The following is a 27905-nucleotide window of genomic DNA, read 5'->3' as shown; positions in this document are numbered from 1 at the left end:
TACCCGTCACGTACACACAGAGGATGCCATTTACAAGTTTCTGAAAGTATCCCGAGGACAGGCAGCTTTATATGCATAGCATATCTTCTTCCGTTCATGTACAGATTTCCAGTTCAGGTTTTGCACCTATCCCTTGGTAATTTAGGCCCTCCTGGGCAAACACAGTCAGGGCTCTTGAGCCTGGGGAACAGACAAGTCCTGTCTGTGGAGGCTGACAAGCAATAGGCTTGGACAGCCTGATAGTCAGGATTTTAATTGTGTAGTGAGTGCCAGGATTTGTTTTTTTTAAGTTTTTTTTTTTTTTATAACGGTTTGGTTCACTGTATAGAACTTGTAAATGGCACAAAAACAAACAACTGTGTGCCATTACATTGCTGGACTGGTATCTGTGACTGAGGGTGTGCTCACCCTCCTTGCTACCTATCTCCTCAGCTCACAGTATGTTAAATGGATAACGTATCATCGTGGAACTTGTTGTATATGATGTATCATGCGGTGTTTGAAAATGGTATTTGAACTCAACACAAGAAAAAAATAAACACAGCTCAACCTGAGAAAATTAAAAAAACTAGCCAGAGATTTCTTTTCATATTTTATTACTTAAATAAAACTCACAAGTCACAGCTCTTTGCCGAACCCTGAATTTACACTGTACAAATACAGCAGCGTCGTGTCCTCTCCTATTCATGTACACACAGAGGACGCCGTTTACAAATTTCTGAAAGAATCCAGAGGACGGGCAACTGTATATGCACAGCATGGCTTCTTCAATTCATGTACAAATGTCCAGTTCGGGTTTTGCACCTCTCTTGGTAATTTAGACTTGCCTGGGCACACAGTCAGGACTCTTGAGCCTGGGGAACAGACAAGTCGTGTCTGTTAGAGCCGAAAGGTTGGTGGAAAGCTGTCAGATGGTGCATCTGGAGGCTGACCAGCAAAAGGCTTGGGCAGCCTGAGAGTCAGGATTTTGATTGTGTAGAGAGTGCCAGGAAACATCTAGGATTATTATTTATTTATTTATTTTTTAACTCTGTTTGGATCACTGTACAGCACATGTAAATAGCACAAATAAAACACACCACTGTGTCACTACATTGCTGGACTGGTAGCTGTGGCTGAAAGTGTGCTCACCCCAGAGAGGTTGGTACCTGCTACCTATCCTCAGCGCACAGTATGTAAAATGGATAACGTAGCAATGTGGATCCCATTTTTTTAGGACGTTTCATGCTGTGTGTGTGAAAATAAGGGGGTAGGGGCCTAGCTTATATTTGAACTCAGCATAGGAAAAAAATAAACACCGCTCTTATAACCTGAGAAAAAGAAAAAAAAAAAAAAGCCAAAGATTTCTTTTTAGATTTTATTACTTAAATAAAACTCACAAGTCACAGCTCTTTGCCGAACCCTGAATTTACACCGTACAAATACAGCAGCGTCATTTCCTCTCCTGATCAAGCGTACCTGTTACGTACATACAGAGGACACCGTTTACAAGTTTCTGAAAGAATCCCGAGGACGGGCAACTGTATATGCACAGCATGGCTTCTTCCGTTCATGTACAGATGACAGGTACACTTGCAGCCTGTAGGTTAGAGAGGGTTTTTTAAAAGGGACAGCACAGAGCATCCTCCCGAGGAAGCCATCGTCACCCAGTAATGTTTGCAAACGAATAGGCAGATGTCTGAAGCCACTGGAACAAATTCTTTACGCAGGTGCAAACAGAATCATAAAAAAAAAAAAAAAAAAAAAAAAAAAAAATGCTAAAAAGGAGGAAAATTTTTATCTTTTCAGCATCAACGGGGTTCATATAAAATCAGTAAGAAGTATGCCTCCACCCAGAGCTGCTGATCGATTATTGGTGAAGCCCCATAAAGGTGCCCCCATGTCCGCAGAACTCATGCCCAGCTGGATACTGATTGGGAAAATGAGAGCAGAGTCCTATTAGTGCCACCCCATCTACAGGACACACCCGGGCGTATGGTCTGACTATGGGACGGTTATGTGCAGACTGGCAGGAGCTGCGTCACTGGACACATGGAAAAGCAAAACCAGAGCGACGTCCATCCCCCACAGCCTTAGATACAACCCTCGGGCTCGGCACTGAAATTCTGAATAAAAGTATTTGTAGAGTTCCAGAAGTCTGTAATAAATAATGAAAATCACTGCGGACTGTGCTCTGCTGTGTAAAATAGATTTTTTTTTTCTCTTTGTACAGCAAACAAACAATGACAAAGAAGAGAGCAAAAAAACTGATCTCGCTTTCGTTTCAGATGTCACTCGGTGTGGCCAAGTGGTTGCATATGTTCAGATTGAACGCCGGGACGAGCCGACTCCTGGAAGCCTTTGGGACAGTCCGTGGTCACGTCACGTGACGCCGTGTCATTGCGGCGCCTGGCCTTCCTGTGGCTGATCTTGTTGTGGAGGAGGAGGAGGGGGGTCTTGTGCGGCAGGCCTGGGCGCTGGGGGTCGCGGGACCACCTGTGGCTGTCTTTGCCGGTAAGCGATGACTGTCCCCAGGAGCAATGCGATGATGGTCATGAGATAGAGGTCCCATTCTGGCCCCAGCAACTGATCCATATCAACATGAGACATGACTTCCTTCACCTGATGGAAGAACAGAGGAAACATATTAGAAGCAGGGACTGGGGGTTATGCCAAGACTCCTGTCAGCAAATTTCACACTAAACAAAAGAAAAAATAATCCAAAAATTACAGCTCAGTCTTTAGTTTGCAGTGGCTGAGTGGGATAGATACAACCCTAATAAAAGGTTATTAACCACTTAAGGACAGAGCCTCTTTTTGAGATTTGTAGTTTACAAGTTAAAATCATTTTTTTTGCTAGAAAATTACTTAGAACCCCCAAACATTTATATAAATATATATTTTTTTTTGGAAAAAAATACACTTTTTTAAATTAAATAAGACAACAGTAAAGTTAGCCCAATTTTTTTCTATATTGTGAAAGATAATGTTACGCCGAGTAAACTGATACCCAACATGTTACGCTTCAAAATTGAGCCCGCTCGTGGAATGGCGACAACCTTTGGCACTTAAAAATCTCCATTGGCGACGTTTAAAAATGTCTACATGTTACCAGTTTTGAGTTACAGAGCGGGTCTTTTGCTAGAATTATTGCTCTCGCTCTAACGATCGCGGCGATACCTCACATGTGTGGTTTGAACACCGTTTTCATACGCGGGCGCGACTTACGCATGCGTTCGTTTCTGCGCGCGAGCTCGGCGGGACGGGTCGCTTTAGAAAATATTTTTTTACAATTTTTTCTTATTTATTTTTACACTGTCCTTTAAAAAAAAAAATATATATGTTTGGGTAACTTTTATTCCTATTACAAGGAATGTAAACATCCCTTGTAATAGAAAAAAGGCATGACAAGACCTCTTTAATGTAAGATCTGGGGTCAAAAAGACCTCAGATCTCACATTTAGACTTAAATGCAATAACAAAAAAAAAAAAAAAAAAAATCCCCTTTAAGGGCATTGGGCGGAAGTGACATTTGACGTTGCTTCCGTCATCCAGTGATATGGAGCCGAGTGTGGGCCATCTTTCCCTCACCTCGGCATTGAGAGGACCCAATCTTTTCTCAAACTGAATCACAAAGGGAACCTAAGGGGTTAGTCCTCTGCATTGTGTAAAAAGGCTGTTTGATCCTGTCTTCTCTGATCCTTCCCTTCTTCCACAGTCCCCAATCCATCTCCTGATAGAACAGAGCCTTTGGAATCAGGCTGCACATGCTCAGTTTGGTGTGTATTGCTAGAGAGTTTTTTTTTTTTTTCTTGGGAGAGTGCATGTGATCAGGACTGTCCAGACAGAGGGTCAGGGGTCTTGCAGCCTCATAGAACAGTCAGAGGAGAATGAAAACTTCTACTACAAGCTTAAACCAAACACTGATAGAAGTCACAAGACTGCTATATACTGCTGATGAGAAAATGTATTTAGCAGTTTATATTTACAAAAATAGTTGTATTTCCATGTTCTGTGGGAGACCAGATATAGAGAATGCAGGATCCTGGGTTTAGCAACACTTTAAGATAGATGTGGTCTGTTTCTACTATATCTCTTCTGAGTCCAATTATAGGAGCAGATAAACAATTCCCTCTCCTAACTGAATGCTAAATCCAGAAAATGTAATCTGGAGTTGCTGTGTATTAGCTCAGTTGGCGGGTGGGCACACAGATATAGGTCACACAATACACACCCCAAAATGATCATAATAGAAATCAGAGAAGGAATGGTCTGCCTGGTCATAAGCAGGAGGTCACAGACTCCACTCTTGTTAACAGGCACAGACTCTGCACCTACCTTGGGCTACTCACATTCATCTACATACATACATACATACATACATGTGTGCGACTTACATTCAGTTCCTGCAGATACTGCGTAGCGTACAATACTCCAAGCTTACAGAGCGCCAGGAAGACGGGGACCTGTGCGTCCGGGCTGGCCTCTGCTGCCATGTCATAGAACCTCTTGGCCAAATGAATGTCCTGAAAAGAAGGGACAAAGAGCGAGAGAAACTGTTAAGGCTAAACTGCAGGAAGGTAAAAAAAAAAAAAAAAAAAAAAAAAAAAAAAGACAAAACAAGCTCTGTTTTCATTAACACATCATCATTAGGTGCATTTTTTTATTTTTTATTCAAACACCACAAAGTACCAGAATGTGGCCTGTACGGAGCTCAGGAGCCAATCAGTTGCAAGTTCCAAGGCAGTGCAAGGAACATTATATCTGTTAGGGCTCTTTACACTTGCTTCAAAACAAGTCTTCGGACATGCTTTTTTTAGGGCTCATTTACGCTTGCTTCGACTTCAACACACATTAAAGCGCCTAGCACTTCAACATGCTTTTTTGATGTGTTTTTGATGCTTTAGCGATGCTTCGGTGGTGCTTTTTTGAAGCTTTGGCAGATGCTGTGTGTGTGTGTGTGTGTGTATTATATATCTCATACCTGCAATACCTCCAAAACAAAGTGAAGCTAAAGCTGAATTAAGGCTGGGTTCACACTGCTGCGGTGGCAGACATCGTATGTGATTCGCAGCGCACTGCTGTTCACATCACATGCGATGTCTGTGCTGTGCGATATCAGCCATACAGATAGTATGGCTGATATCGCACCGCATTCGGTCCAAACTCGCACAGGACCCTTTTTTTGTTCGGACCAGAATCGGATCGCATGGGTGTTCACACCTATGCGATCCGATACATGTCCGAATTGTCAGTTCGCAGTGCGATATGCGAGCTGAACTGGGGGTGTCGTTAACATTGTATGACACTCCCCAGCAGTTCGCATATGGCAGTGTGAACTGCCGTGCGAGTTGGTGCGATGCGCACTGCAGCAGTGTGAACCCAGCCTAAAGCCTCTCAAAAGCTTCAGGTGCTTCAAGCAAGCTTTGTCAAAAACTTTTATGGAGGCTTTGAAGCACCACTAAAGGGACATGGGGTTATTTTATTTAGTGACATAGTCACAGGCGTTCAGAGAGCTTTAAAAAAAAAAAAAAAAAAAGTTTGTCATAAGCCACGTTTTGAAGCAAGTGTAAACGAGCCCATAGAGTCCATAAACTATGGTACTATATACAGTTAGGTCCATATATATTTGGACACAGGCACAATTTCAGATTTTCTCGGGTATTTACCAAAACATATTCAAGCTATAGTTCTATATTGGATATGGGCTGAAAGTGCACACTAAGGTTTAATTTGAGGGTACATCCAAATTGGAGGAAGGGTTTAGGAATTACAGCTCTTAAGAAGCGCCATCCCCCCTTTTTCAAGGGGCCAAAAGTAATTGGACAATTGAATCAAAATTGGTTTCATGGCTAGTTGTTTGATGCTCCTTCGTTATTTCATCAATTAAGCAGGTAAAAAGGTCTGGAGTGGATACAGACTGTTGGCAGGGAATTGTCTGTTGACAGACTGTTGTCCTAAAATCTTACCGTTAGTGCGCTCCTTTTGACAATTGTCCAATTTTTCGGCCAACAAATGTTGGAAGACAGGCTAGTAAATTTTCAGTGGCCAACGGCTTGAAGTCAGATTTTCGTATGGTCGGTACACAAATCCGTCACACAAAAGTCGAAAGTACAAACACGCATGCTCGGAATCAATGCTCACCAAACACAAAATTAGCAGAAGAGAAGGGGCCCAAAGGGTGGCGCTCAAGAGCTGAAATTCATTCAATTGGATTGTTTCGTTTTAATTTCATTCTGGTGGCATTCAGAGCAAAAAGTATGAAAATTGTGCCTGTGTACAAATATATCCATGCTCCAGAGTCCGGTTCGTGGCCAGCCGCAGTCGCGGCACACCGATTCGTGCCTCTGTCATGCCAATCATTTCACTCATTTCTCTGTCATGTACCGCGCTCCGATTCAAATCCAGTCACATCCGTGATGCACCGCTTCGTTCCGGCATGCTCCAGTTGTTTTTGGCCTCATTTGATTCCATGCTCCACAGTTCGGTTTGTTGTCAGTCGCAATCGTGGCTCACAGATTCGTGCCTCTGTCATGGCTAAATCATTTCAAATCATTTCATTAATTTCATTTCACGTACCGCACTCAGATTAAAATCTAGTCGCATCTGTGATGCACCGATTCGTTCCGGCGTGCCCCAATTGTCTTTTGGCCTCATATCATTCCATGCTCCAGAGTCTGGTTCGTTGTCAGTCGCAGCCGCAGCACACTGAGTTGTGCCTATGCCATGGCAAATCATTTCACTCATTTCCTTTCAGAGTGCTGCACTCCGATTCGAATCCAGAAGCATCCGCGATGCACCGATTCATTCCGGCGTGCCCTAGTTGTTTTTGGCCTCATTTCATTCCATGCTTCACAGCCCGGCTCATTTGTCGCAGTCGCGGCGCACCGATTCGTGCCTCTGTCATGGCAAATTATTTCATTTTCACATACCTATCGCTCCAAGTCGAATCCAGCCGCTTCCGCTACACACGACTCGTTCCGGCGTGTTTTAGGTGTTTTGTTTCATTTTTACACCGTGCTCCACAGTCCAGTTAGTTGTCAGTCATAATTGCGGCACACCGATTCGTGCCTCCAGCATGTCGATCATTTCACCTACCTGGCACTCCAATTCGGATCCACTCGCGCCAGCAATGCACCAATTTGCACTTAACATTTCACTCTTACAGGTGTTACTTGCATGTCGCCTGTCTTTACCTAAGGTTCGACAGCCGCTTTGTGTCGAGTCATTCGTGCATCTTCTAGTATCTCGGCATGGCTCCACTGATGTTCGATGGCAGTCGCCTCTACGACGCAAGTCCCAAAAAAAAGAAGAGGGAAAAAAAAAAAAAAAGGGGAAAAGCCACGTCTTTCTATGTCATCCCTAATATAGGTTCCGGTCGATCACGTTTCGACCTCAAAAACAAAGGACTTCGCATCTAGGGCAAAAGTCACCCAGAGCCGTGTCACAAGCCGGGAGCGAAGACCTCATGTCAGCCCCTCTATCACCTTCCCCGGTTTCAGAGAGCGGCAGCGTGCAGTTCCTCAGAGGATGGACTATCCCCAAGTTGACAGCGGAACCAAGGCGCTGGCGTGTGCCCTTCCCCGCTACGGCCAGGAAGGCCGAGCTCTTCAGGCTCCTCTTCCCTCCGCCAGCCACAGATGGGCTCAGCACCCAGCAGGCGTCTTTCCCATCTATAATCTGCTGCTATCTCTCAACCCCACTCCACGGTGTCATCCTTGTCTACCAAAGTCACGGACGTTCAAGCCAGAGTAGCACTCTTGGAGGGTCGCCCGGCCACGGCCATCCCTGACTCGGTCACAGTCCAGGTTCTGACACCCCCTCCTGCAGGTACCACAGGGTAAAGTTCCACTATCTCCCCAGTTCACTTGGTCCCAGCCAGCATCAGGAAGGACATTCTGGATGTCAACCTTGCCTACCTCCGCCTCCTCATTTCGGTCCACGACCTGGCAGAAGATAAATCTTATGCCTGGGGAGACGCATCAGTGGTCCTTTAAGGCCAAAGATCCCAGGCTCAACCGCAAATTATCCGTAGCAGAGTTTGCGTTGGCCTTTGGGATGCCAAGGGATGTCCTGTGCTCAGCCAGTCTCAGCAGGAGGGAAGAGCTGGACCTGTATCTCCACACGGTGGTGGACCTCAGTTATGAATATGGAGGGTTCTCGTTTTACGATCATCACAGTTCTTTCGCTTTTAAGCTTCTACCGATCCACCCCTCCTCTGGTGCTGGCACGGCATTAAATCTAAGGAGTCATACTACTTCGCTACCAAACTGACCTTTGGCTTTAAGAGTAGCCCCTGGCTCTTTGACACTTTCGCACAGTCCCTCACCCGGATACTGTCGCACCAAGCTCAGTGTCAAAAAGTCATCTATTACTTGGATGACTTCTTGTTAATTGAACAGCCTGGTGTGCTCCCAGGAGACCTTGATAGGTTAAGAGTCATCTTTGGGAATCTCAATATACCCATTGTGGAACACAAAGTGGAAGGCCCAACACACTCCATCTCCTTCCTCGGAGTCAACCTAGACACTCGCTCCATGCAGGCCATCCTCCCCCTCGATAAACTGACCTGCATCAGGTCAGTTCTTCAAGACTTCACCCGTACACAGGGGTGTACTAAGAAGCAGCTTCAATCCCTCTCGGAAGGTTGTACTTGCAAAACCATCCTTGTTCCCATGCGATCCGAGCCATCCTACGCAGCGTTTAGAAACAACAACCATAACCAAAGCCAAGCATCTGCCTATAACGGGTGCCATGTTCAGGGATTTGTCTACTTTATTTTCTATTTCTCCGTTTGGCCTTTTCTCCAACCTGGTCATAGAAGCTGCCATCTACCTAGCCTACTACGGGTTTTGCGGCCTAGCGAGGTTACCTGCAGCAACCCTGCCGGCCAAGTTCTGTGTAGACATCACCTGGTTCGCTACCAAGACCATTTCATCCTCCACCTCGCAGTATCCAAAACCCAACAATCAGGCTCTGGGGTAGACATCCATCTCTTCAAAACAAACAAACAATGTCGGGTGTCCAGTAACGATACTCGACCGCTGCTTACTGTCACTCCTACCAGAGCAATCAAGTTCTAGTCCCCTGCTACCTTTCCAATACAAACCTTCATCAAGTACATGAGGATTCCTCTATGCAACCTTCACCTCAACCCCAGTCAGTACCCCGGTCACTCATTCCGAATTGGAGCAGCCTCGGCTGCGTCCCAGATCACGTTATTAAGAGATTAGGCAGGTGGAAGTCTGCCTGCTTTGCCCGATACATCCACAATCCTCAAGGAAAAAAATGGCACGAGCATTCACCAAGCTTGCGCAATGACTAAAGCTAAACTAATAAAAGCTACACCCCTACCTAAATGTTTTTGCCCCCTTATTTGGTATACCGACCATCAGACCAGGGCACACTTCAGGTCCATTTCATGTTGTAAGTCTTGTTGGCAAGTCGATGTTGTTCATATCCGTATCGGCCATAGGGCTTCGACCATAAATTATATTATAATATATCTAGATATATCTATATCAATATCAGTGTTATTTTTGGCAGCAAATTTCAATTTAGTTTTAGTCTTAGGAGAAAAATGGCATTTTAGTTTTAGTCCCATTTTAGTCTTCTGCAATTGTTTTATTTTTTTTTTTAGTTGTATTTAGTCGACTAAATTTCCAGTGCATTTTAGTCAACTAAAACGTCCTACCTTTTAGTCGACTAAAATCTCCAGTACATTTTAGTCGACTAAAATTAATTTTAGTCGTCTGGAATCGAATGGGTGTAATTAAATTGTAATGCATTAGCTATCATTTCTCTACAATTTCCAAACTCATTATACTGCTGGAATGAAAAAATCTATATGTTATTATTTAAGGTATTGAGGTATAAACATGCAATAAAGGCCAGTGTTAATTTTGAAGTCAAATTTCAATTTAGTTTTAGTCTTAGTCTATTGACTAAAATGCCATTTTAATCTTAGTCCAATTTTAGTCTTTTGACTAAAATGCCATTTTAGTTTTAGTCGTATTTTAGTCATCTCAATTGTTTTAGTCGTATTTTAGTCGACTAAAATGTTTTAATCATTTTAGTTGATGAAATTAACACTGATCTATCTATTCACACATAGAGATATATCCATCTATAATCTTCACAGGTGTGGTAGGACAGCACACGGTATACGTCCTAGTGCCAGCAATCAAGCCTTCCCAAAGGCCATATATAAAAGAAAAAGGGATTGATGCATTTATTTATTAATTTCACATGTGATAAATTACATACTTTTCATGTCGTTCCAAATTAACAGTTTCGGGCTGCAAAGCTTACACCCTTCTTCAGAAAGGAACAAGATGGATACATCCTGTTCCCATCTGAAGAAGCGCGCAAGCTTTGCAGCCCGAAACTGTTCATTTGGAACGACATGAAAAGTATCATATTTATCGGCGTATAACACGCACCCTAATTTTAAGAGAGAAGTTTCAGGGAAAAAAAACGTAATTTTAAATAAAGAATTTTGAAGCAAAATAAGGGTCAATGCCCATCAATGCAGCCTTATCAGTGCCCATCTGCCGCCTCACCATTCCACATCATTGCAGCCTAATCAGTGCTCATCTGCAGCCTTGCTCCTCACTGCAGCCTAATCAGTGCCCATCTGCAGCCTTGCCATTGCCGAAATAGACAGAGCCTAATCTCCTGTGTACCGGGCTCGGCGTCATGCCCAGTCCCGCCCCTTGGCCCAGATCCTATGATGGACATAACGCCGGTCCAATGCCGGGACGTCAATGCTAGGAGCCGTCCAGGGGATGCAACTGGGCAAGACTGCGAGCCGAGTACACAGGAAATCCGGCTCTGTCTATTTCGTCGTTCCCTCCTTCCCCTCCGTGGCAGCCTATATCAGCATATAACACCCACACACGATTTTCCCCCTATTTTAAGAGGGGAAAAGTGCGTGTTATACGCTGATAAATACGGTATGTAATTTATTACATGTGAAATTAATACATTTTAAGTGCAGCAATCCCTGGACTTAGATAATTATATATACCGTATTGATCGGTGTATAACGCCCACTTTTTTCCCCTTAAAATCAGGGGAAAATCGTGGGTGCGTGTTATAAGCCGATCCCCACTGTCTGTGTGCCAAAAAAAGCGAGCGTCCCCGCAAAAGACGGAACGCCGCCGAAAAAGACCGAGCCGAGTGCTCGGCTCCGCTCGCAGTCACGCCGTCCCGCCTCCCTGCTGTGAGAGGATGAGGAGCGAGTGCTGCCGAAAAAGACCGAGCCAAGTGCTCGGCTCCGCTCTAAGTCCCGCCCAGCTCCTATGATGGACATAACACTCCGTCCAATGGCGGGACTGCGAGCCGAGCACACAGTACACTCGGCTCGGTCTTTTTCGGCAGCGCTCGCTCCTCATCCTCTGAGACAGCTGGGAGGCAAGGCGGCGTGACGAGCCGAGTACACAGGCTCTATCTTGGCGGCAGATTTAAGAAATGAAACACTGCAAACGGCACTGGGCAAGGCTGCACTGGGCAAGACTCATATGACAATGGGCAACTGCAAACGGCACACAGCACTGGGCAAGGCTGCATATGACAATGGGCAAGGCTGCACTGGGCAAGGCTGCATATGACAATGGGCAAGGCTGCACACGGCACTGGGCAAGGCTGCAAATGGACACTGATCATTTTGCAATGATGGACATTACACTCGGCTCGGTCTTTTTTGGCAGCGCTCGCTCCTCATCCTCTGAGACAGCAGGGAGGCAAGGCGGCGTGACGAGCCGAGTACACAGGCTCTACCTTGGCGGCAGATTTAAAAAATGAAACACTGCAAACGGCACTGGGCAAGGCTGCACTGGGCAAGACTCATATGACAATGGGCAACTGCAAACGGCACACAGCACTGGGCAAGGCTGCATATGACAATGGGCAAGGCTGCACTGGGCAAGGCTGCATATGACAATGGGCAACTGCAAACGGAACACAGCACTGGGCAAGGCTGCACTGGGCAAGGCTGCATATGACAATGGGCAAGGCTGCACACGGCACTGGGCAAGGCTGCAAATGGACACTGATCATTTTGCAATGATGGACAAGGCTGCTGATGGACACTGATGAGGCTGCATTGATTGGCATTTAAATGTAAGTTTTTTTTCCTTAAACTTCCCTCCTTACTTTGTTTTGTTCCCCCCTCTTTTTTAGTCACATGCTGTATAAATGATCTCACTCCTCACTGACCTGTTTGATTCCCAGACCCTTCTCATGCATGTATCCCAGGTTGAACATTGCCTGGGCACTGTGTTGCTGCTCCGACGCCAGGCGGTAATGAATGAACGCCGTCTCGTAGTCTATCTCCGTCCCGTAGCCGTAGTAATGATAGTCACCCAGCTTTAGCCGGGCCAGCGTGTACCCTGCAGGACACCAAGACACAAATTACTGCAATGACATTTCCTATGAAATTATTCAAATGTAAGGCATATAAGGTGTATGTCCAGCCAATACTTTCTTTTAAGTTTTGAATAGAGTGGGAGCGATTACAACCTGTCAGCTTTTGATATCTAGGGCTCTGTAAGGGCTTGTTAATAGACATGGTGCCCTCTAAAGAGTAATGTGCACTCAGATTGCTCTTCAGGGGGTATTTAACAGGTGATGAGGAGGTGCTTCCTCGCTGCCTAGCATCTCAAACCCCACACCAGTGTGCTACAACAGTGTGCTTTTGCAGGGCGCTCCCATCAAAAGCCCCGCATGACAGAGGGATCATTTTTCCCACGCCACTATGCAAAGCATCGCAGCTGCGGCATATGTACACCTCCATCCGCTACTTTGGTAGCTTAAAAGGTGGAGCAGTAGAAAAACATAGCTCAATGGCATGTTTCTACCACCCCCCATCCACAAGTGTTCACAGGGTCTCAAGCCCCGTCCACACCGGTCGAATGTCGGGTGGCATTGGCCGGTTCAACAGAAAACAGCCAACATTCGGCCCGTGTGTACTGCAGCCGGTCCAACAAAAGCCGGCCGTTAGGGGCATGACCGAAAAAGGTCTACCGATTGGCATCTGATCAGCGATCTCAGCCAATGGAATAGAATGAAAAAAAAAAAAGCTGTCAGTGTGTACCAGGCTTTAGAAAGATTTGCCTTCACTTCCTGTCCTGGTGAGAACAGTTTCATCAGACAGGAAGTGAGGGGGAATGCTCCAATAGCAACATAAACAGTAGGGTGAGGCCAAGACCCGTCAGCTTTATATTTAATCGGTGTCCCTCTTGCACATTTCCCTTCACTTCCTGTCTGGTGGTAGTACACGAGGGAAAAATCACTCTAATGGAGCCCCGATTAGCAATAAACACCAAAGCGGGATTTAATCCTTCCCCACACCATCAAAAAATTTAAAACAAACCCAGTTTGGACTGGACATACGCTTTCAATGGCTGAGACACCATCATGTAAAATATCTGCACTAACCTTGAGCGGCGGCTCGGTTCCAATGTAGCAGAGCTCTGGGGAAAGTCTCATTCTCACCGACCAGAGAGGCTTCTTCTGTGGACAGAGATGCAGAAGGTTAAACCTCTGAAGCTGTGGGGGAGGGGCAGCACATGTGACAAAGAACATGCTGATAGGAGGAGAAACTATAGTCACAGACAGATGGGCTGCTGTCCAATCACAGAGTGGGGGCTGGGAGATGACCAAGCATTTTTGCTTAAAGTGGTTGTTAAGCCACTCTAACCTGTAATAACACCATCGGCACTGCCTCCTATTGCAGTGTCCCCCTCGGTATGTGATTTATAAGAGTAAATACTGCAAATACCTAATTTCACTGCCGAGACTGCGATCACATGACTGGCCAGCTTTCTCCTTTCCTCCTCTGAGAGATGCAACGGGCGGGGCTGAGATTCACCTGCTGACGTCAGTTCTCGAGGGGAGGAGGAGAGAGCTGGCTGGTCATGTGATCGCAATCTCGGCTGTGGAATGAGGTATTTGCAGCATTTATATTTATAAAATCACACACAGAGGGGACCCTGCAATAGGAAGTAGTGCTGATGGTGTATACAGGTTAGTGTTATGAGAGCAGCAGGATGGGGGAGGGGTGGCACTGTCACGAGCTGACAGGGCGTGGGGGGAGGAGGACACAGGAACAGAGAGGAGAGAAAGCACATAGCAGGCTGCTGATGACAGAGGCACGTAAACTGACCACGGTGTCAGGCTCAGCAGCCATCATACACCGTGGTCAGTTTACAGAGGGGAGGGCAGAAATAGCCAGGTTTTTTCAGTGTTACAGGGGGCCAAATGATACAGGACAAGCACTGTGTCATATAACATGCTTTAAAAGGAGCAGGATCAATTTTTTATTGTTTTTTGGGTTAAACACTTTAACCGCTTGCCGACCCCCTGCTGTCGATTGAAGGCAGCGGAATGGCACTCCTGCGCGAATCGTTGTAGCTGTACGGCGGACACTTTAAGGTGTACAGGGTGTGTGCCCGCCATGTGACGTAGGAGCCCGTGCGCGTGGCCGGCGGCTACCCTTGATTGCTCCTGAGAAGGAGAGAACGGAGATCTGTCAATGTAAACAGAGAGATCTCTGTTCTGTCAGGGGTGAGGAGAGCAATCTGTTGTTCCTACTTAGGAACAACAATCGGTCTCCTCCTCCATGCAGTCCCCCCCCCCCCCCCCCAAGTTACAATCACTCCCTAGGACACACAATTAACGCCTTGATCGCCCCCCCTAGTGTTAACCACTTCCCTGCCAGTAAAATTGATACAGTAATCAATGGCTATTTATAGCTCTGATTGCTGTATAAATGTCAATGGTCCCAAAATAGTGTGAAAGGTGTCCTGTCTGCCGCAATGTCACAGTCCCAATAAAAATAGCAGATCGCCGCCATTACTAGTAAAAATAAAGAAAAAATAACAAAAATGCCATAAATCTATCCCCTATTTTATAGACGCTATAACTTTTGCCAATCAAAACCAATCAATATACGCTTATTACCATTTTCTTTTACGAAAAATATGTCGAAGAATACATATCGGCCTAAACTGATGAAGAAATTTGTTTTTCTTATATATTTTTGGGGGATATTTATTATAGCAAAAAGTAAAAAATATTGTTTGTTTTTTTTTTTTTTCAAAATAGATTATCTTTTTTTGTCTATAGCGCAAAAAATAAAAACCGCAGGAGGTGATTAATACTGCCAAAAGAAAGCTCTATTTGTGGGGGGGGGGGGCATCAATTTAGGTTGGGTATAGCGTCGCACGACTGCACAATTGTCAGTTAAAGCGACGCAGTGCCGTATCGCAAAAAAATGGCCTGGTCAGGAAGGGGGTAAATTCTTCGGGGGGCTGAAGTGGTTAACTGCAGGAGAGAAAAGTCAGGTCACCAGCCTGGCTCTACTGTGTACAGATAATAAAAATATCTCAGGACTGGATAGACAGAAAAACAAAGTCTTTGGCAGGTAAAACATCTTCTCTATTAGTACTTCTGTGTAATTTCACTGTTTTCCTGGAGTTTAGAGTTAGACTAAATTTGATCACCACTGTTTTTTTTATTTTTTAGGCTATAAATAAAAAAAAAAAAAAAAATGTCTTCATCAATTTAGGCCAATATGTATTCTGCTATATATTTTTGGTTAAAAAAATCCCAATAAGCGTATATTGATTGGTTTGCACTAAAGTTATAGTGTCTTCAAAATATATGAATAGAGATAGAGATGATAGAGATAGAGATAGAGATGATAGAGATAGAGATAGAGATGATAGAGATAGAGATAGAGATGGAGATGATAGAGATAGAGATAGAGATGATAGAGATAGAGATGATAGAGATAGAGATAGAGATGATAGAGATAGAGATAGAGATGATAGAGATAGAGATGATAGAGATAGAGATAGAGATGATAGAGATAGAGATAGAGATGATAGAGATAGAGATGATAGAGATGATAGAGAGAGAGATAGAGATGATAGAGATAGAGATGATAGAGATAGAGATAGAGATAGAGATGATAGAGAGAGAGATGATAGAGATAGAGATAGAGATGATAGAGATAGAGATAGAGATGATAGAGATAGAGATAGAGATGATAGAGATAGAGATGATAGAGATGATAGAGAGAGAGATAGAGATGATAGAGATAGAGATAGAGATAGAGATGATAGAGATAGAGATGATAGAGATAGAGATAGAGATAGAGATGATAGAGATAGAGATGATAGAGATAGAGATGATAGAGATGATAGAGATATAGATAGATAGAGATAGTATAGAATAAAATTCCAGTATATAGATATATACTGGAATTTTTTTTTTTTCATACTAGTAATGGGGCGATCAGCGGCGGGCAGACACTAACTGATACTAGATACTGATTGCGATCAAAGGGTTAAACGTGTACCTAACCAGTGTTTTGGTTATACTGTGCGAGGTGCTTTTACTAAAGGGAAGCAATTGATTTGATTCCCTGCTTTGTGGGGGGGGGGGGCGCAATCGATTATTTCCCCGCTGACAGGACAGAGCTCTGCCTTGTTTACCATAAACAGAGGCCTGTCTGGCCTGTTTTCCAGACAATCGGCGGGTGTCGGCAGTGATCTATTGGCTGGCACCTGCTGATTGGCATCGGCTGTGATTAGGCACAGCACAGGCAGATCGCTATCGGCACGTGCCCCCTGCCTGGAAGTGTCAGATCACCTACCAAATATGTGATCTGGCGCAGCTGGGCCGCCTATCCAAGTAAAATGGTCGTCAAGCTGTTAAACCCAAAATGTGATATATTGCAGCTTACCAATCATTAAACGTGGTGGCTGCATTAGTTTTCTTTCTATTTTCCCTCTGTTTTCACCTGGTGATCTGGCCAGTAACACACCTCCTGTATTAGAGCGGCTCCACTCTGGATGAAGGAGCACAGGGTGCACCTTTGGACAGCAGCATTGTCAGTCTGGGGGGGGGGTGTTTAGATAGACTAGCAGATTTGGATACGCTAACAAATTGGAGTAAAATTCCAGCTCACACTGCAGCTACATCAACACTTCTTTTGGGTAAAAACATTTTACATGAATAAATAAAACTGATCATTGGAATCACCCGTCAGTGGCAAAACGGTTTGTCTCATTCCTGCAATTGCTACATCTGCAAGAGAGCTTGTTCTGTTGAAAAATACTTACTAGGTGGATCACCAGGGGGAAAGCAAAAGGAAAAAAAAAAAACATTAAAAAGAACACTAATGCAGCCATGACAGCTAAGAACTGGTAAGCTGCAATATAATAAAGGTTTGCTTTTGGGTTTAATACCGCTTTAAATTTATACAGTAACCTGGACACAAATGTAATCGCTGAATGCATGTCAGTTTATTGATGTGCAGCAGATGGTGAATCAGACTCTCAGAGTCTATAATAAAACCGTAAACCGTAAATAAATTCAGGTCGTTATCACAGGGCAAAGGGCTTGTGAATGTGGAGATTAGCGACATCTTGTTTACCAAATTCAGCTACTTTATTACCTTTGGCCGCTCAGACTAACCCACACCTTCACATGACTTGTAAGATATCAGGCACTTCTGCCTTGCAGCACTGGGGTCCCCGGTATGAATCCCAGCCAGGACACAATCTGCATGGAGTTTGCATGTTCTCCTTGTGCTGGGGTGGGCTTCCTCCCATTCTCCAAAGACATGCTGGAGGTTCATTGGCTGCTGTATAAAATGGTTTCTAGTATAGCTACGTATGCATGTAAAATACAGCCCTTACACTGTAAACCCCCCCGAGGGCAAGGACCGATGTGTATGTACCGTAAAGCTTTGCATACATTATTGGCGCTATAAATGATTATGAATAATAAATAGGCGGAATATCAGAGATAATCCCAAATATGACAGGACTTTAAAGGCGTTGTAAACCCTTGTTTTTTTTTTTTTAAATTAAAACATGCCTCTACTTACCTACTCTGTGCAATAGTTTTGCACAGAGCAGCCCCAATCCTCTCTTTCTGGGGTGCCCCTGGCCCCTTCTCTTCATCTGGTGCCCCCACAGAAAACTGCTTTCCCTGGGGGCACCCATGCGTGCTCGCTCCTGAGTCCAGCTACTGCGTCCATTAAACACAGACAGCGGAACTAATCCCCGCCCCCCGTGTCACTGGATTTGATTGACAGCAGCGGGAGCCAATGGCTCCTGCTGCTATTAATCTGCCCAATGAGGAGAAGGACAGCGGATGGAGCCGCTGCGCCCGTGCTTGATCGGTTTGGGCTCTGGTAAGAAAAAAAAAGGGAGGGGGGTCTGGGGGGAGCTGCAGCACCGAAGGTTTTTCACCTTCACGCATCGGATGCGTGAAGGTGAAAAACCTTGAGGCTCTACGACCACCTTAACCCTTCCTGCATTACACCTCATGTGTCTCACAACAGCAGACAATCCCTTACTCTGGTCCAGGATGAAGGCCGCGTTGCTCTGTGCCACCTCGTAGCCTTGTTCAGCCAGTAACAAGTACTGCACTACAGCCGTGTTGGCGTTTCCGTTCTTGTAGCTGTTATACGCCGTCATCAACCTCTCAGACCACCGGCCGCGCTCACACACGTTCTTGAACAGCTGGGCAGAGAAAAAGGAAGACAAGTGAAGAGCACTGAGAGCCCAAGACAGGATAACAGGCTGGAGAGTGCAGGGAAACGGATACAACCTTATTAGGTCTTCTGACAGCTTCTTGTTATTGACCTTTTATCTACTGCACATTTAACGTCCCTTTTAACCACTTCACCCCGAGCCTTGTTTTGAGATTTGTTGTTTAAGTTAAAAATCATTTTTTTTTTGCTAGAAAATTACTTAGAACCCCCAAACATTATATACTTTTTTTCAGACACCCTAGAGCAGGGGTCTTCAAACTATGGCCCTCCAGTTGTTCAGGAACTACAATTCCCATCATGCCTAGTCATGTCTGTGAATGTCAGCGTTAGGAGAAGAGAAAGACGAAAGGCTAACCTATGTTAAGAAAAGTGCCACATCCAATATTCAAGACAGAAAAAAAGAGGGTTCCCCTAAGTGGACTTTTAAGGCACTTAATTTATATTGTATGTGAAAAATGTAGCAAAGTATACAATAATAAACAAATTGTATTTATAGAAAAACAACATTTTGTTTTAAAAAATTATAACGAAACATTGATTCATCTAAACAATACATTTGTATCACCATAGAAAATATACATAAGGGGACCTCCTCACAGCCAACGCGTTTCGGTATATATGTCTAGTCCTTCTTCAGGGCTATAGAAAGTACGAGGAGTTTATCTAAGAATGTTATTCGATTTCTATCATAGGACATGGTAAAATTCAGGTTAAAGTCGTTTTTGTTCATTCTTAAAAGGCATTGCTCGAGCATATCTTGCGGGCTGTCCCAGAAGATGAGAATGTCATCGATATAACGGTACCACCCCAAAATGTAGTCAGTATAGATGGCCAGATTCTCATCAGTCAAAAAAATTTGCTCCCACTCCCCCAAGAACAGGTTGGCATACGATGGGGCACAGCATAATCTTCTGTATACTTTGCTACATTTTTCACATACAATATAAATCAAAGTGCCTTAAAAGCCCACTTAGGGGAACCCTCTTTTTTTTTCTGTCGTGAATGTCAGCGTTACACAATGCCTTATGGGATGTGTAGTTCCACAAGAGCTGGAGGGTCGTAGTTTGAAGATCCCTGCCCTAAAGAATAAAATGGCAGTCACTGCAATACTTTATATCACACCGTATTTGCGCAGCAGTCTTACAAGCACAATTTTTTTGCAAAAAACACACTTTTTTGAGTTAAAAAAAATAAGACAACAGTAAAGTTAGCACAATTTTTTTTGTATATTGTGAAAGATGTTGTTACGCCGAGTAAATTGATACCCAACATGTCACGCTTCAAAACTGCGCCCGCTCTTGGAATGGCGACAAACTTTGGCACTTAAAAATCTCCATAGGCGACGTTTAAAAATTTCTACAAGTTACCAGTTTTCAGTTACAGAGGAGGTCCAGTGCTCGAAATACTGCTCTCGCTCTAACGACCGCGGCAATACCTCACTTGTGGCAGGCGCGACTTACGTATGCGTTCGCTTCTGCCCGCAAGCTCGGTGGGACGGGGCGCTTTAAAAAATGTTTTTCTTATTTAATGTTTTACCTTTTTTTTTTTCTTTTTTTTTTTCTTTTTTTACACTGTCCTTTTAAAAAAAAAAATAAATAAATTTGGGTCACTTTTATTCCTATTACAAAGAATGTAAACATTAATATAAAAACATAATAGAGAAAAAAAAGCATGACAGGACCGCTTAAATGTGAGATCTGGGGTCAAAAAGACCTCAGATCTCAAATTTACACTAAAATGCAATTAAAAAAAAAAACAAAATAAAAAAATAACAAATTCCCCTTTTAAGAGCATTGGGCGGAAATGACGTTTGACGTCCAATGCTATGGAGCTATAGTCTCCGCCGCTGGTTTCTGTAAGCGGTGGAGACGACCGGAGCACGGCGGGAGGGGCCCTCTTCTGCCACCGATAAAAGTGATCTTGTGGCGATTCCGCCACAGAGACCACTTTTATCTTAAAGAGAAACACACGCCGTTCCTGAAAATACCGGGGTTAGGGCAGCTAGCTGCTGGCATAACAACCATATTTAGCATCAAATTACCGACGTACAGGTACGGCGATTTGCGCGAAGTGGTTAAATGGTTTGTTTACGCCAAGCTGGCCCAACAAACTATTTACTGCATTAACAGCTGCACTTCCTGGCTGCGCTGTATTAACTGTAGGTAGCCTCAAGTACTTACAGTATACAGTGCTGTGTTCCGGGCAGTGGGACATGAACTTTCCGTCTCACTCCCAGAACAAAATAGAGTCGGGCGCCATTCGTGGAAAGCTTTGTATTCTACGGACGAATACAAAGCTTTCTCTGATTGGCTGAAGCAGAGATCGCGATGTCATCCACCTGCCTCTCCGCCCCATCAGAAGAAGCTTTGTATTCATGCATATAATGCAAACCTTCCCTGTGAACGGCTGGGCAGCTCTCAGCCTGACTATTTTGTTCCAGGAGTGGGACAGGAAGTCCCATTGCCGAAACAGTGTTGTATACTGTATGTAGCTGAGGCTACTTACCATTAATACAGGTTGCCCAGCAAGCCCACCTATTACTGCAGTAAGTAGTTTGTGTGGGCCAGCTTGGCCAAAATGAACTACCGTATTTATCGGTGTATAACACGCACCTTCATTTTAAAATGAGGAAAGTTTCAGGAAACAAAACTTAAATTTAAAATAAAAGAACAAAACAAAATAAGGGTCAGCGCCCTTCAATGCAGCCTCACCAGTGCCGGATTATACCAAAAAGATATAGAGGGTTGCCTGGTCAGAGAGGACACCACATCCCATTTTATTATGAAGAATACATGAAAAAAAAACTACTAACTGTGGGACTTAAGGAAATAAATGAAGAATATTAGTATTTTTTAACTATAAAAAATATTTTATTAATGTCAATAAAAAATAAATAATGGATAACAGATTACACAGTGCCAGGATCTCCTGTGTACTCGGCGCTCCTCCTGGAGCCGGTCCAAGAGGCGGGACTGTGTGTGACTTTGAGCGATGAGTACACAGGAGATCCCGGCTCTGTGTAATGCGGCGGTGCTCGCCCCCACCTTCCCCTCCGAGGCAGCCAGGTATCGGCGTACAACATGAACACGTGATTTGCCCCCTATTATCGGGGGGGGGGGGGGGGGGGGGGGGGGGGAGTGCGTGTTATACGCTGATAAATACGGTACTTTCAGGGACATTAATTGTGAAGATTAAGGAGGCTTTAACCTTTACGAAGTCGTTTCAGAAGATGGCAGGGACTCTGCACTCGGATAATGCGCAACAATATGGTTTTTTTAAAGTCCCACTCCAGGGGACATGTGACTGTGGACAAACAGAACAGGTGAATGAAGCTTTGAAATACCACTACCACGCTTAATGTGCGTTCTAATTAGTAAATCACTGCAATGCTGGACCAAAAAAAAATTTAACAGTGATTTGTAGATGTGGGCCATATACTCACTGGCCACTTTATTAGGTACACCTGTTTGATTGCTTGGCAACACAAGTTCCTAATCAGCCAAACACATAGCAGCAACTCAATGCATTTAGACATCTAGACGTGGTGAAGACAACTTGCTGAAGTTCAAAACCAAGCATGAGAATGGGGAAGAAAGGGGATTAAAGTGATTTTTAACATGGAATGGTTGTTGGTGCCGGGCTGGTCTGAGGATTTCAAAAAACTGCTGTTCTACTGGGATTTTCACACACAACCATCTCTCAGGTTTACAGAGAATGGTGGGAAAAAGAGAAAATATCCAGTGAGCGGCAGTTATGTGGAGGATGTACCCATCTTCTGATGGCTCCTTCCAGCAGGATAATGCACCATGTCACAAAGCTCCAATCATCTCACCACTGGACAATGAGGTCCCTGTACTCCAATGGCCTCCACACTCGCCAGATCTCAATCCAATAGAGCACCTTTGGGATGTGGTGGAATGGGAGATTAGCAACATGGATGTGCAGCCGACAAATCTGCAACTGTGTGGTGTTATCATGTCACTATGGAGCAAAATCTCTGAGGAACGTTTCCAACACCTTGTTGTATCTATGCCACGAAGAATGAAGGCAAAAGGGGGTCCAACCCGGGACTAGCAAGGTGTACCTAATAAAGTGGCCGGTGAATGTACATGGTGAATTGTGATACATATGGTATTATATAGGAACATTATTGCTCAGTTACCTCCACAGCGGTTTGGCAGGATCGTAGAACCCCGGTGCCGGTGGCATGCATCTGAGCCAGATTGTAAAATGCCAGAATGTGGCCCCCCTGGGATGCCAAATTAAAATACTTCAGGGCCTGTTTGTAATCTCTCTTCACTCCGACACCGTCTGCAGGGAGAACAGAAAGCACAAGTCAGTGTCGCCCAACAAGATTACATTCCTATTCTATACATCAGGGATACGTAATTAGCGGACCTCCAGCTGTTGCAAAACTACAAATCCCATCATGCCTCTGCCTCTGGGTGTCATGCTTGTGGCTGTCAGAGTCCTGCTATGCCTCATGGGACTTGTAGTTCTGCAACAGATGGAGGTCCGCTAATTGCATATCCCTCCTATACATGCTTTCACCTGCATGATTCACAATATTCAAGTGGAAGGATTTTTGTCTCTTTTGGTCACCACAACCTAAAACAGAAGATCTATACTGCCCAGAATAAACAATCATTTCCCACCAGAACCAATACTATTACTTTAATCATAACAAAGCTCATCAACTCAGCTATCACTTACCCTGTTTCCCTGAAAATAAGACCTAGCGTGATTGTCAGTGATGGCTGCAATATAAGCCCTACCCCCCAAATAAGCCCTAGTTAAAGTCCTTGTAGGTCTTATTTTCAGGGTAGGGCTTATTTTCAGGGAAACAGGGTAGGGCTTATTTGGGGGGTAGGGCTTATATTGCAGCCATCACCGACAGTCACGCTAGGTCTTATTTTCGGGGAAACAGGGTATCATATTATGCTGGTAGAATGTCACAAACTAGACTAGTCTCTTGCTGGGATCACTGCTGCCATGTGACAGCCACTTCCTAATACTTTGCTATCTGTCCCCCTAACGTTCTGCCACTTTTAACAGTGCCACCACCATCAGATTACCCGCTGTACCAATCCATAGTTGGCTACCACACTCCCATCAAATCATTCCCTGCATCTATTACCTTTTGTACCACCTCCCCCTCCCTTTAGAATGTAAGCTCTACGAGCCGGGCCCTCCTGTCCCTTCTGTATTGAACTGTACTGTAATTGTGCTGTCCCCCCCTCTACATTGTAAAGCGCTGCGTAAACTGTTGCCGCTATATAAATCGTGTATAGTAATAATAATACCATACCGAACACCCTCCTGCCAAATGTGTGATCAGAAGAGAACGTCCAGAGCAACACTTACTGTAGTACATGGAGCCGAGCTGAAGCTGCCCGTCCACCCAGCCCTGCTCAGCCGCCTTCTGGAAATACTTCAGTGCCAAATCGTAATTCTGTTAAGAAAAAAAAAAAAAAAAAAAAGTCAGATTGGGATGGAAGATGTCGGAGCACCGGGGCCAGATAAGTATGCAGGGAGAGGGAAGATCTACAGTTATCATAGGGTAGGAGGCCTTGTACTGTGACATAAACCTAAAGAAAATAGGGGTTGATTTACTAAAACTGGAGCACACAGAATCGGGCTGCCATGCACAGCTGCACCAATCAGCTTTTAACTTCAGCTTGTTCAGTTAAGCTTTGACAAAAAAACCTGGAAGCTGATTGGTTTCTATGCAAAGCTGCACCAGATTTTGCACTCTCCAATTTTAGTAAAACTCCCCCATAATGACCTATCGAAGTGGCTGAGCGACTAAAAAAAAAAAAAAAAAAGTATCACACACACACATATATATATATATATATATATATATATATATATATATATATATATATATATATATATATATATATATATATATATATATATATATATATATATATACATACACACACACACACACACACACACACATATACATATATATATATATATATATATATATATATATATATATATATATATATATATATATATATATATATATATATATATATACACACACACATACACAAAAAAAAAAAAATGTATTATACATACACACATATACACAATCAGAGTAACAGGCTATTTTGAAGCTGTATTCACATTTTGAGCGCACAGGCAGAATTTACCCACTTGCCTCCATCAAGGTAACGCAGTGCAATACTGCACTGCGTTACCTTAACGGACAATTGCGCGGTCTTGTGACGCTGTACCCAAAAAGAATTTATGTTCTTCCCCCCCCCCCCACAAATAGAGCTTCATTTTGGTGGCATTTGATCACCTCTGCGTTTATTTTTTGCGCTATAAACAAAAAAAAGACCGACAATTTAAAAAACAAAAAACAAAACAAAACAAAAAAAACAAACAAACAAAAAAACATTTTTTTTTACTTTCTGCTATAAAACATATCCAATAAAGAATAAAATTTCTTAATCAATTTAGGCCAATATGTATTCTGCTATATATTTTTGGTAAAAAAAAAAAAATTTAAAATCCAATAAGTGTATATTGATTGGTTTGCGCAAAAAGTTAAAGCGTTTATAAACTATGGGATCTTTTTATCTATTAAATTTTTTTACAAGTAATAGCGGTGATCAGCGACTTATAGCAGGACTGCGATATTGCAGCGGACATTCTGACACTTTTTGAAGACCAGTGACACTAAGGGCCCTTTTACACGGGCTGTCTGATCGGGTCCACCTGTCAGTTTTTCAAGCAGACCTGATCGAACCCTCCATTCCCCCCTATAGATCGGCAGATGTCAGGGAATACATGTCCGCTGACAGCCACAGCTATCCGATCTGATCCTAGCAGTAAAAACCAGACGGGTGGTGGTCCTATTTTCCTTCCGCCTGGCGGATCGGATGGAAATGGACAGGCGATCTGTTTCCATCAGATTTCCCCATAGAGGAGAGCGGGACTGTGTCCGTGTCTGCTCTGCACAGTGGGAATCAGCAGAGCGAGCAGGGGAGAAGCTTTTATACTCAGTCTGTGTTTTACGTTGTATGGACCTGGCAGCAGGGGAGTATTACACACAATTTGGTGGCTGCAGCCACTGGGATTGTGTGTGAAACTGACAGGCAGACTTCTGCCTGTCAGGCGAGAGCATTCGGGTGGCTCCGCTGCTGCCCGATCACTTTCACACACCCCCTGTACCGGCGTCCCGCCCCTTCCCCCCACCATGCTTTCCGGGCTCCGCTTGCCCATCGGCGGGCCCGGGAGCTTCATGGCGGGTGGAGGGGAAGGAGAAGAGCGGACACGGACACATACACCCCTGCTCCCCTCCCCCTTCTTTGAGTGACCCGGAAAGCAACGTCTCTGACGTCACTCCTGGGTCAAGCTCTTGGTGTCCCCGGCTCGCTCAGCTGGGAAATAATGTTTTGCCATGCGATCTGCATGGCAAAACATTCAGTGAAGCACAAGGGAGAGGATGTGAAGGGTCTTTTAGACCCTGGATGTCTCAGTAAAGAGAACCTGTCACCTAAAAATCATCACATAGGGGACTTTTTGTCCCCTATGTAATGAAAAGAAAAAAAAAAAAAAAAAAAAAAAAAAAGTTAAAAGTAAACATTTTTTTTAATGTTTTTTTTTTGCAAAAAAATAAAGTTACACCCAAGCACATAAAATCCCCCCCCCCCCCCCCCCCAAAAAAAAAAATTTTTTGGAGGCACCTCCCCCCACCCATACCCACATAAAACGCATACACGGGGGCATACTTATTGCCGCGCTCGAGAGCAATAATTCTAATACAAGACCTCCTTCGTAACACTAAACCGATACCTATAGGGGGCTTTTCACAAATGTCAATATAGGATACTGAAATTTGTCGCCATTTCACGGGTGCACGCAAATTTAAGGTTGGACATGTTGGATATCTATTTACTCGGCGCAACTTCACCTTTTAAGTTTTACCAAAAATTTGGGTAGTTTATTGCGTTTGTTTGCCCTAAAATTCACTTTAGTGTGTTTTTTACTGAAATTTAGCACTCCATAGACCTTTACAGTAATAACGTGTGACATAAAAAATTGGAACTGCCACTATTTTATTCTCTAGTTATGTGCAAATAAAAAAAAAAAAACGCAAAAACGGCTCTGGCAGTGAAAGGGTTAAAGATCAAATTATTATTATTATTTTTTTTTTTTAAACACAGGTACAGTATGAACTCTCATCTGAACAAAAAATGACTTTTATTCCAGAAACATCTCTGTTATGCGCCCATTATGGAGAATATAATGTCGAATAACTAGGTCAGACAGGCTCTGCTAGATCATATTAGGACATGAAGTTACGGGATACAGCCAATACAAGCATCATCATAAATACAGAGCATTTTATCGTCAGGAAATGGGAAAGCTCACGTCCAGGGCAATACTCACCACAGGAACACCTCTGCCGTACAAGTATGCCATGCCTAGACCGCTCTGTCCTACTGGATTACCCTGTTAGAAGAATAAAGTTGTGTCAGGTTCATTTGGTTACATGCTGCCACCTACTGTCTGCAATCTGAAATGGATGTGCTGGCTTAAAGTGGAATTTTAGCCATAACAACTTGATTAAAAAAAAAAAATAAAAAAAAATAATGTTCTTTAGTAAGGGTCCTTTCACACTGGGGCGGGGGCGTTGTCGGCGGTTAAGCGCCGCATTTGTAAGAGGCGCTTTACCGTCGGTATGCGGCCGCTAGCGGGGGCGGTTTTACCCCCCTGCTAGCGGCCGAGAAAGGGTTAAAACCACCGCAAAGCGCCTCTGCAGAGGCGCTTTGCCCGCAGTATTGCCGTGCCGTCCCATTGATTTCAATGGGCAGGAGCGGTGAAGGAGCGGTATACACACCGCTCCTTCACCGCTCCGAAGATGCTGCTGGCAGGACTTTTTTTACCGTCCTGCCAGCACATCGCTCCAGTGTGAAAGCCCTCGGGGCTTTCACACTAGAATGAAAGCAGCAGCACTTTCGGGTCGGTTTGCAGGCGCGATTAATAGCGCGATAGCGCCTGCAAACCGCCCCAGTGTGAAAGGACCCTTAGGAACATACATTCCACATTAATAATTTGACTACCAAAATGAGTGTGTGCTGCAAATTGCCTTCAGCATTGCTCCCGTTTCTTCTTGCTGGAGGCGGCCATTCTGTTAAAGTCCAGAGCCACTGAACAGCAACAAATTATGAAGTTAAACTAAATCCATAGTTTTAAGAATTTCAAAAAACAGTTACATTCCTGGAATGCAGGGATTGAAAACGGTCGCATTTACTTGTTTAATCAACCAAACCATCAAATGGCTGAGGTAATAACTGATCACATGCAGCACCATGGCAGTTTCAGA

General features: G+C 44.1%; 1 protein-coding gene across 1 annotated transcript in view; it reads right to left on the bottom strand.

Moving 5' to 3' along the window:
* Positions 1 to 997: 997 nt before the first annotated feature.
* Positions 998 to 27905, bottom strand: part of SEL1L (SEL1L adaptor subunit of SYVN1 ubiquitin ligase) — a 65125-nt gene continuing 38217 nt past the window's right edge. Inside the window, 8 exon segments of the mRNA XM_073609668.1 lie at positions 998 to 2601; positions 4377 to 4505; positions 12199 to 12371; positions 13420 to 13494; positions 18356 to 18521; positions 22716 to 22864; positions 23918 to 24005; positions 26969 to 27031. Coding sequence (XP_073465769.1) covers positions 2377 to 2601; positions 4377 to 4505; positions 12199 to 12371; positions 13420 to 13494; positions 18356 to 18521; positions 22716 to 22864; positions 23918 to 24005; positions 26969 to 27031 — 1068 coding nt within the window. The 3' untranslated portion in view covers positions 998 to 2376.

Source organism: Aquarana catesbeiana, linkage group LG13 (assembly GCF_042186555.1).
Source record: "Aquarana catesbeiana isolate 2022-GZ linkage group LG13, ASM4218655v1, whole genome shotgun sequence".
Classification (NCBI taxonomy): Eukaryota; Metazoa; Chordata; class Amphibia; order Anura; family Ranidae; genus Aquarana; species Aquarana catesbeiana.
The sequence above is the reverse complement of the archived record's forward strand: the minus strand, read 5'-3'. Positions and strand labels throughout refer to the sequence as shown.